A 10874-nucleotide genomic window follows, 5' to 3' on the forward strand; every position below is an offset into this window, starting at 1 on the left:
GCGACTGCCTATTTATTTTTGTAACCATATTCAGCAGAAACCCTTGGTACAGGGACCCTCTATCCGCAACCCGAGGAGGCGTTCGGTGGCTTTGTCATAGGCTATCAATTATCAATTATTGTGTGTATAATGCAGCGAGAGCTTTGGCCGATGCGAACCGTAAAACAAAACCAACAGTTGATCATAAGACCAAAAGACGAATGCATCAACTTGCCATAAAGATAGGCTGGGCAAGACAGTACGCGTCCCGCATTCAGTGTGTGATTGACTACATCACATCTGGCAAGAATTTTACGGCAAAGGTTCGAAAGTTCGCGCGCGAACTCCGGACCCGTTATCACACTTTTAACAAGTCAAAGCTGCTGACCATCAGACAGCATATTGTTGAGAGAATACGTATACTATCTGACGCTAAGAGAAGTCTAGAGCGGAGAGAGAGGTGGGTCAGAGAAAATCAACAGTTTCTCTCTGACCCATCTAGACTTTTCCAAGACCCTTCAGTTACTGTCGAACACCCACCCAAACCAGAAGAGGTCGAAGTATTTTGGAGAGAAGTCTACGAAGTGCAGCATAGACTGGACGAAGACTCAGAAAATATAAATAGCTTCAAGGAGTTATGTGCTGCCCTCATAACACCTGATAAAGAATGCCCACCCATCACTACCGAGGAGGTGAAAAATGTATTAAGAGAGATGAAGAACTATTCCGCACCGGGACCAGATTGTATCAAAACCTTCTGGTGGAAGAAGTTTTCTTCAACCCATCGGCATTTGGCCCGTATTTTCACCTCATATTTGAAGTCGGAAGAGCTGATTCCAGAGTGGTTGGTGGAAAGGCGCACAATACTCCTACCGAAAATAGGCAACTTAGCTGACCCGAAGAATTAGAGGCCAATAACTTGTCTGAACACACTTTATAAGATATTCACAGCTATCCTAAATGATAGGATTGTTCGGGCAATTGAACCTGTGTGGCAATAAATGTATGAACAACGAGGCTCAAAGAAAAGCGTAGCCGGACGTCGGGAGAACCTGCTCATCGATAGATGTGTCTGCAAAGATGCAGCATTCTACCAGCGTGACCTATCGATGGCCTGGATTGATTTCAGTATTAGGGGTGAGCAAAATGCATCAAATCTTATATATATCGAGTACTCACTCCTGAAAGCCCGGATTAAGAAATCACAAGAGAAAAACTTTCGTGAACAGCTTCTCGATAAGAGAATGCACGGTATCTTACACAGAAATGTGAAGGATCAGTCAATGTCTTCTGAGCTAACTTTTGCTTTCCTTAAATCACCCGGATTGAAGTCTGGTACGGAGGGTTTCATCTTTGCATGCCAAGACGGTGTCATTTCCACCTTAACATACCGTCGCCACATTTTGAGCCAAGACATTCCCGATGATAGCTGCAGGGCGTGCCATGCACACCCCGAGCATTTAGCTCACATACTATCTAGTTGTCCAACTCACGCGGGAATGACCTACATTCAAAGGCACAATGCGGCACTAAGAGTGCTTTATTGACATCTCTGGCATTCTTACGGCATTAACCTTAATATCGCACCTCTAAATGCTCCTAGGGAATTTGAGTCAATTGTCGAGAATGGGAAGTGCCGCATATACTGGAATTTTATAATCTCGACAATTGCTTCTGTTGCTCACTCGAGGCCTGACATGGTTCTTTTTGACTTCGAGAAGCGAACCATGTTCGTTATCGAATTTTCGGCACCAGCTGACAAAAACATCATAACCAAGGAGAATGAAAAGAAAGAGACCTTATAAGGGAGTTGCAATGATTGTACCCGGAATATTCTGTTAAACTAATCGTCCTTATCATCGGCGCTCTTGGAGGTGCAAAGCTTTCACTTGCTAATGGCCTAAAAATCATCCCTGCGTGTCAACAATATGCTAAAACACTTGCGGGAAAAATGCAGAAGGCGTTTGTCCTTGGGTCGCTCCGTGTTCTTATGGTGCACGAGGCTTTTGCTGGATCGTCGTATTAATTCCTTTACAGACTGTAAACACCTATCTCACGGTCATGAGACGTGGTTGTGGCTGAAATTTTACCGCGATTTCGCTGTAGCGGGTGCAATTTTCCAGATTAGCACCCGCTCCCGGAGAAATCCTGCGGTTGTCCTTATGACAAATTTTTAATCATACAATAGTATGGATATTTATATCATTTATATTTTATACTTGAAATAACGTAACCTCAAAATATACGCATAAAGAGGCGCGTGAAGTATTCAAATCATGAGAATCGCCAGTATCGGAATCTAGAAATATTAAAATCCCAATCTCTTGATTTTATATTTTTTAGAGGAGAAATGGGTTTCGCGCGCAACCCAGTCAAGTACATCGTCTCCTACTATATTTCACACGGACAAGACCTGTGATAGTATTGGTGTGAACGTCCTTTCAAATCTGGGATCATTGTATTAGGACACTCTGTAGAGTATCCTTCCCGTTCACTCGGTCCGCTACGATCACATGGATAGTTGGGAAAAATAAAGAAAATGGACTAAGAAACCGTTTCTTTACTAACATATTTTTACAATTTAAATTTTTAAAAATGTTAGATTGTTTTTTTAGTTGTACAAAATTTATTAGTTCATACACGTTTCTTAGTTTATTTCCTTTATTTTCCTAAACTTTCAGCCACTTTCAGCCCTACATCTCATTTTGTGTGAAATTCGTAAGATCCAGAAAACCTATATTACCGACCTGACTTTTTCCCTTTACTGAATTTTCTTTAAGCTTCAGAACTTTTTTGTAAATAAAATATCAAACTGAAACTTTGGAAAATGTATCAGAAGACTATAAATTACATGTATGTAGTTCATTTGAGTAGTAATTTCATCTCGCAAATATTTTAAATATAAAAAAAGTTTTTTGGTTCACACTTCACGCTTCACACGCATCGCCTCCCAGTGGGCACAAAATTTGGCAACGTCTTTACGACATTGTTACGACATCTTTACGATAACTTTACATCTTATGTCAGTGTCTTTAAGTCGTCTTTACCATATCGTAAATATGTCGTATGATCTGACGATGTCTTTACGATATCGTAAAAATACTGTAACGACATCGACATAGGATGTCGTAAAGTTGTCGTAAAGATGTGTTAACGATGTTGTAAAGACGTCGCCAAATTTTGTGCCCGCTGGGCTGTAAGTAGCAGTCAACAGGCGTTATACGTCTTATATTTTTTAAAACTTTTTACCCTTGCAAAAAAAAACTATTGCGATTATTCCATGACTTTCTGTAGGGAATTTTAACGTAGAATACGAATTTCAACAATTTAAAAGTTGATTTTGCTGTTTTTTCGAGTTTTTTTAAAAAGGAACCGAATGGGGACCCAATGGGGTCTTTACGAATACTTTGTAGAGGCTCCATTCGGTTTATTCGGTCCGCCAGGGTAGGGATAATAACAAAAAAAAGGTATTGCGCTTAATAAAAATTTTATGCATGTGCATGATTTTAAGGTTAGGGTAATTTTTGAGCTCTCTGTCATTTCGATAATGTACTTCCCTGACGTATCGATGCTGTCGGTAGGCGCTCTAGAATGATTATGGGGCATAATTGTAACACACATAACCTCGAAATATACCCACACGTTTTTAGCAAAATCAAAATTTTTTGGAATTAACCCACAAAAAAGTGTGCAGGGACGTCCGTGCATGTTCGCTATCATTTCCCAAATTTTTAAGACAAAATATTTATTATTCTAGAAAAAAAGCCGGGGAACCTAAAACTGGTAAAATCGATAATTTTCTAAGTATCACATGCCCTTAAGTGGGTTGGGTATACCCATGGGAATTCTGAGTTGAGTGTGCGAGAGATATAGAAATATGATAAGCACGCCTCAAAGGATGGAGCTTGTTAATGAGGCAAACAAAAAAATTCGACAGCCAATCAATTCAAATATAGAATTTTCCACATTTAAAACTTTTTTTCGACTTCTGGCATCTATTTTTTTTCTGAAAGTATTGCTAGAAATTATCACTTATTTATATGGTATGTCTGGAATCGTAAATACATAAAAAAGATGCAAGGAATATTTTCAAACTGGCAGTAGTTGATGATGATATTACAAATAGGCTTGGAAAAAGTTACCCTACTTTTGAAGACTTATTTCGCGGTTTGAGAAGATTACTTAACGATTAAAAACTAAGATCTCTATAAAAAAACTTTTTCTAGTAGAATAAGAAACTGCAAACCCTTGATATCAAGCGCAGTAGCTGATTCGGGTATTTCCCGCCTCTAGAGTAACCGAAATTTTCTGTCCTTGTTCTAACAGAAATCAACCACTCGATTCTGAATCCACATTAATCTCAAATATTGCCTGTCGTTTAACGCTTTTCTTTGTTTGTTTTTTGCTAAGAGACAAAAGTCAGAACGCCGAATATTATACGCGGTAAAATTAAAATTCATCAGATGAATGATGTAATATCTTGAACTACTCAATAAATTACAAAATTGGGTTAAATAAAGCATTACTATTTTCAGTCAATCTTTATGACAAATTTTGCCACCACGCTTAGGCTGTATCTATGTAAAAAAACGGAAATTTTCAAAACTTATCGCACGAAAATTGTGCCGCCTGCCATAATTTTTGCGCAAGTGTTCTTCGAAACTATCTCCATGAAATGCTTCGATCAAACGAAAATTCAAATACAGATGAAAATTCGCGTTGTTTGATTAAATTCACATGAACGACAAATGGTTCTTAAAACCGAGATATTTTGTTTCGCGTTACGATTGACCATGCCTGTCTCTCTCTTTGCTCGGGCTACGACCCATAGTGGGCACAAAACTATGAAAATCCCAAGAAAGTCCTTGGGATGCTCTTGAGATGTCCTATGTCCGGCCAATCAACGTCTCTAAGACGTCCAATGTCCTAAAGATAAACTAAAGACGTCTTATAGACATGGACATTCTCGGGAAATTTTTTGTATTGACATTAGACGTTTTAAGAGCATCCCTAGGATGACCAAAAGTCATGGGGCCTTACCAGGCTCCAGTTTCTCGTCGGGCTCTGAGATAAACTCATGTCGAAGAACTTTTCCAAAGGAGAACAAAAAATCCAGTTCTTTGTTACCGCAATTAAAAACACAGAATCCAGTTCTTTTTTACCGCAGTACTACGCAACTCATGATCGCCATAGCAGCGGCAGTGAAAAGGTTTAAAGTGTTGTATCGGTCTGTGGGACCATAGTGTGGCTTAAATGTCATTTTTTTCGAAAAAATTGTGAGTATGATATTTTATTTTCAAAAATTATGGCTGGCTCCCTACTATAATAATAAGCATTATATAATTTTGAAAAAAAAATGTAATAAAAAAAAACGTTAAAAAAATAAGATAATATACACTTAGAATCGAATTGAAGACTCGATGCGGGCATGATCCGACGGCCCCTTGCCTGAAATCAAACAGACAGGAATTCTTGCGGTAACTGGCGCTCGAACTGACGAAAGTGCTGCTTATGAGTAGCTCGACGATTCAAACTTTGCAAACTCCATTCCGTATGTGCATTGAAGGGATTGTTGGGTCACCTGAGGAAAACCCTCGAGATCTACCGGCAACAAATAAATTGGCAAAGAAAAAAAAATGGTTTTATTTGTCCATCTTATAAAAGCCGTAAGACACAAGATATGTGAATGCGTTGCCGCAAACCAAAGTGCGCAAAACACACGTCGAAACTGTGCTGTACGTGTGCTCCAGTCGTGTAAATCTACACTTTTTTTGTATTAATTTTTTACCTTTTTGCCAAATACTTTCTTGGTAATAAAGCATGTGGATGAAAGTATTTACAGGTTTTTATTGTACCATCTCATTTTATTTTATTATATTTTATTTTATTTTACATTACTTTACTTTACTTTACTTAATTTTAATTTATGTTATTTTACTTTATTTACTTTATTTTACTTTACTGTACTATACTTTATTTTATTTTACTTTACTTTACTTTATTTTACTTTATTTTACTTTATTTTATTTTACTTTACTTTATTTTATTTCATTTCATTTTATTTCATTTTATTTCATTTCATTTTATTTCATTTTATTTCATTTTATTTCATTTCATTTAATTTTATTTCATTTTATTTCTACTTGAATATAATCATTACACACAGATTTTCAGAACTTTAGTAGATAGATATACCATCACAGTAACATTCCACAACCCCTAGGAACTACCTCTGTATCACCTTCCAAGAATTGAAACAGTACAAAATTTCAAACTATATATAACCATTACATTCAGATTTCTAAGACCTTAGTAGATATTTCTACCCTCACAGTAACATTCCACAACACCTAGGAACTACCCCCATCACATGTAAAGAAGCAAGTCTCACCTTCCATTAATTAAAACAGTAAAAAATATTTTTAATTAAATATAGTCATTACACACAGATTTTACAGTCTTTATTAGATACATCTACCCGCACCGTAACATTCCACAGCCCTAGGAACTACCCTTTCCACATTTAAAAAAGCCAATCTCACTTTTCATGAATTGAACCGGTGAAAAATATTTCTAATTAAATATTATCATTACACACAGATTTCCAAGACTTTATTAGATATATCCTCCCTCAGAGTGACACTCCACCACACCTAGAAACCAACCAACTAAACGGTAAATAAATCCAAAAAAGGTGAGACTTGCTTTGTTGCATGTGGTAGGGGTAGTTTGTGGCGGTTTTAGTTGAAGATGGCTGCAACTGAATTCATGAAATTTGATAGGGATGGTTTCTATTGGTTGTAGAATGTTACTGTGAGGGTGAATATATCTACTAGAAGCTTGGAAAGGTGCCAGTGGTGATTATTTTTAATTTCGCGTATTTTTTACCGATTTAATTGATGGAAGCTGAGACTAGGTTCCTATGGAATACGAGAATTTCATAGCTGATGTGGAATGTTACTGTCAAGGTATATTTATTAATTAGAGTATTTGAAAGTTATTTGGGGTGGTTATTTTTAATTTGAGTTTGTTTTGGCGGTCTTAGATGATGGAGGGTGAGCCTTGGTTCGTTAAATATGATAGGGGTAGTTTTTAAATGTTGTTTAATGTTACCTTGGAGATAAGGATATGAAAAAAATTGTTGGGAAAGTGTTTCTTGTTAGTGTTATAAGGTGTTTTCGGAAAAAGTAATTTATTTTTTTTTGTGATCACAAAATTAGTTCAGACCTGCGGTATATGTTTTCTCACACTTATTTCACATTTTTTCCTTTAGGTACATATTTCTTTCCATTTCTTACATTTAGGTTGGGCGCTTAAGTTATTTTAGGGGTCATTTTGGGGAGACAATGGTTGTTTAAAAAAATATTTTTTTGCAGTTCTTGAGAGCACAAAAAAGCCAAAAATTCTGGTGCTTTTTATTAAAAAAAAATTTAATTTGCTGTAGTGGAGGTCTTGGCACACACCACCTTCAACCGAAAATTCCGTTTTTTTGACCAAAATAAAAAAACTCAAAAATCGATATAGGTGCCTAAGAAGAGTCCAAAAAGCCCAAAATTCTGATATGCTTACATTTACATTAGGTGCATATTTAATTTTAAGGGTAGTTTTTAGAAGGTAGGGGTTGTTTTTCAAATTTTATTTTTGAATTTTCGAAGAGCCCAAAAAAAGCCCAAAATTATGGCGCTCTTTATTTTTCCAATTTTTTAAATTTTCTGTACTGGAGGTGCTATCGGTCAGCACCTGCACCTATAAAAGTCCGGCTTTTTCAGAAAAATAAGAGAGCCCGAAATGCGCTATTGGTGTCAAAGAAGAGCCCAAAAAAAGCCAAAAATTCTTATATGCTTATATTTAGTTTAGGTGCATATTCAATTTTAAGGCTAGTTTTTCGAAAATAAGGGTTGTTTTTTCAAATTTAATTTTTGCATTATTTAAGAGCCCAAAAAAGGCAAAAATTCTAGCGCTGTTGATTTTTTCAAATTTTTTGTACTGGAGGTGGTAGTACTGGCGGCATCGGTGCTAAAAAACCTGCAAAAAAGTCCCAAAAAAGCCCAAAATTATGGCATAAAAAAAACTTATATTCCGTTTTGGAGGTCCCAGGTGCGAATGCAGGTCGCAAACCAGAGCAGGTGCGTTGGCCCAAGGTCGGACCGACTTTGGCGCACCGTAGATCGGCAGCCAAACTTGTGCCACCTTTTATATTTATAAGATATTTATTTCGGCCCAATCTAAATAGCCAACGTCGGTAGACAACGTGGGACTGGCTGCTGGCGCAACTTTGGCCCGAATATGGACCAACCATCAGGGCAACTATGGGAAACCTTTCGTTAACGAGTAAAGCCGACTACCGGCCCAACTCTGGGCCAAAGTCGGCCCGGAGATCGGCATCAAGGGATTTAGAAAGTTCTGAAGAAGTTAGGCTGACTATTGGCCCAAAAATGGCCCAAATATGGACCAACCATCGGGGAAACTGTGGGACATCTTTGGTTAACGAGTAAAGCCGACTACCGGCCCAACTCTGGGCCAAAGTCGGCCCGGAGATCGGCATCAAAGGATTGAAAGATTCTTTTTAATAAAAAGAGAAAAAAATTTATAAATGAATTTCAAAATATTTCAAGTAATTTAAAGAAGTTTAAAATATTTGAGAAGAATTAAAAAAGCAAAAGAATTTTCAAGAGATTTTAGAGAATTTAAAATACTTTTTATGAGTCCAAGAGATTTTTAGTGATTTTAAGAGATTTTGTGACATTTCAATGGATTTAATATGGTTCAAAAAGTGAGTAAAGGAATTTAAAATCTTAGAAAGCGTTTTAAATGATTTAAAAAAAATCAAAAGATCTTAAGGATTTTTATCCTGGGTTCATTTTATACAGAATTTTAAGAGCATTTAAACCTTTAAGGAGCCAAAATTTTAGCTTTGACATCATTAAAATTAAGAGAACTTAATCAGTTGTCAAAAAAGAGGTGAGCCCAAACTTTTGAACGGTAGTGTATATTGATTTTTTTAAATCTTTTATAATATTCAAAAATATTTTTGAATTCAGTTTACATCTTGTTTAATCACATAAAATATTCAATAATAATTTGTAATATTTGTAAAATCTGAAATCCTATTACATATATTATTATGAATGCAGCAATATTTTTTATAGAATGGTTCTCAGAAATTTGCAGATGGCCGTGCACAGCTGTCCGTTATATTTCAGATTTTTTTTGTAATACTCCCAGCTAGGTTAGCGGAGAGGCTTTAGCCGTTAGGAATTAGGAATGCGAAACTTATAGGGTTCGAATCCCAAGGCGAATAAAAATGCGCATAGTGTGCGATTATAAACAGTGTAGTGATTTTATTATATTTATTAAACTACCCATCGTATCCTCTACTATAAGATTAGTTCTATAAAATTTAATGGATATTTTTTTTCCGTGTAATTGCCATAGTTGGCCTCATTTTGGTAATGGATATTGTACCAATAGTCGGCTAACGTGGTCGGGCAAAAGTTATAATTTCGCCGGGCTAATAGTCGGCAAACATAGCTGGGCAATAGTTATCATTTCGGTATGTTGGCCAATGCCTGGTTGGCAAAGTTAATCCAACTCCGAGAAAGTTGGCCCGATTATGGCCCAATGGAAAATTCGCACATGGGGTGCTAGCAGAACGCACCTCGCATTTGAGAACATCAACGAGTTGTGTGTTGTCGATTTAAAAAAAAAAATCGATTCGTTTAATTTTTTTGTGAGTTTAGTGCGTTGAAACTCATTCAAGTACACAAGGTATATGACAAAATCACGCCCTTGAAGCTCAAGTAAACCCGCTAACTTACAAGGTACCTTGTTATTATAATTATAAATATGATTTTTATTATTATATCATCATTTTCACAATTATATATTAAATTAAGGCAGTTGTAGCAAGAATTTGATATTTGTAAAACACTGGCTGCACCCTTATCTTTAATTTAAAAGCCAATAAAACCTTCAAAATCTTTACGCGTTCTCGGATACGACTAAAAATGTCCAAGTTTGTTTGTCCCGAGTGATTAGCGGAGGTCTTTCAAGTTTTATTGGCTCAAATTGAAAATATGACTTCAAACACGGTGAGGTAAAAATTCCAGATGGTTGCTGTAACTTCCCTGAGTTGAATTCGAGGTACAAAATTCGAGAAATTCTTTCATTTAAAAGAAAAACTTCTTACGTGTTATATTCTCTTTAAAAAGTCATTCGACGCATAATTTAATAATCTTTTTAACGGTGCCTTGAAAAAGTTTATCGCTCCATTCCTGAGTGAGTAATCACGTTTCAAAGGCAACAGTGATTTTTAATAGTACGCTCGCTGGTCGTACCAACAATATTCGACGGTAATGTATGAAGCTTTGGTTTATTATATTGCCAATGAAAAAAATTATCTTAATGACACTTTAATCCCCACACTGAAATTCAGTAAAGAAACATTTTAACAATTTTAAGGTGAATGAACTACTTTCTGATTATTTATCTACATAAATGTAAAACGGCTGGTATATATATGTTGGCGAGTGAATCTCTGAAAAATTGTACTCTGCTCTTTAGGAGATTCTAAAACTGTCAGTTTTATATACATGTAAAGAAAATGAGGCCCCTTCTCGGTGCCCTTGTTCTAATATTCATGCTTTTCTTTAATGAAATTGGTAAGTATCATAACAATAATTTTGTTAATACTTGGCAATGTAGATCCTCGGTAATTTGTTTTTATCAAATACGAAAAGCTCAGTGCACCAGTGGATTCAGTATTCAGATATATAATGTAAACATTAATTTACGAGAATTTCCATTAATTTTACTCATTATGGTTTTAGTACACCAAACTCTCGTTCTCAGTCCAGTGTCGGGGTTACATTCCAATAGCCTTGGATTGATCTGGG

At 36.2% G+C, this 10874-nt stretch overlaps 1 protein-coding gene across 1 annotated transcript in view; it reads left to right on the forward strand.

Annotated features, from left to right (window-relative positions):
• The first annotated feature begins 9702 nt into the window (after positions 1-9702).
• Positions 9703-10874, forward strand: part of LOC117174913 — a 2961-nt gene continuing 1789 nt past the window's right edge. Inside the window, exons 1-3 of the mRNA XM_033364365.1 lie at positions 9703-9800; positions 10089-10331; positions 10441-10640. Of these exons, the coding sequence (XP_033220256.1) occupies positions 10583-10640 (58 nt within the window). The 5' untranslated portion in view covers positions 9703-9800; positions 10089-10331; positions 10441-10582. The remainder of the gene's footprint in view (positions 9801-10088; positions 10332-10440; positions 10641-10874) is intronic.

This window comes from Belonocnema kinseyi, chromosome 6 (genome assembly GCF_010883055.1).
Source record: "Belonocnema kinseyi isolate 2016_QV_RU_SX_M_011 chromosome 6, B_treatae_v1, whole genome shotgun sequence".
NCBI lineage: Eukaryota > Metazoa > Arthropoda > Insecta > Hymenoptera > Cynipidae > Belonocnema > Belonocnema kinseyi.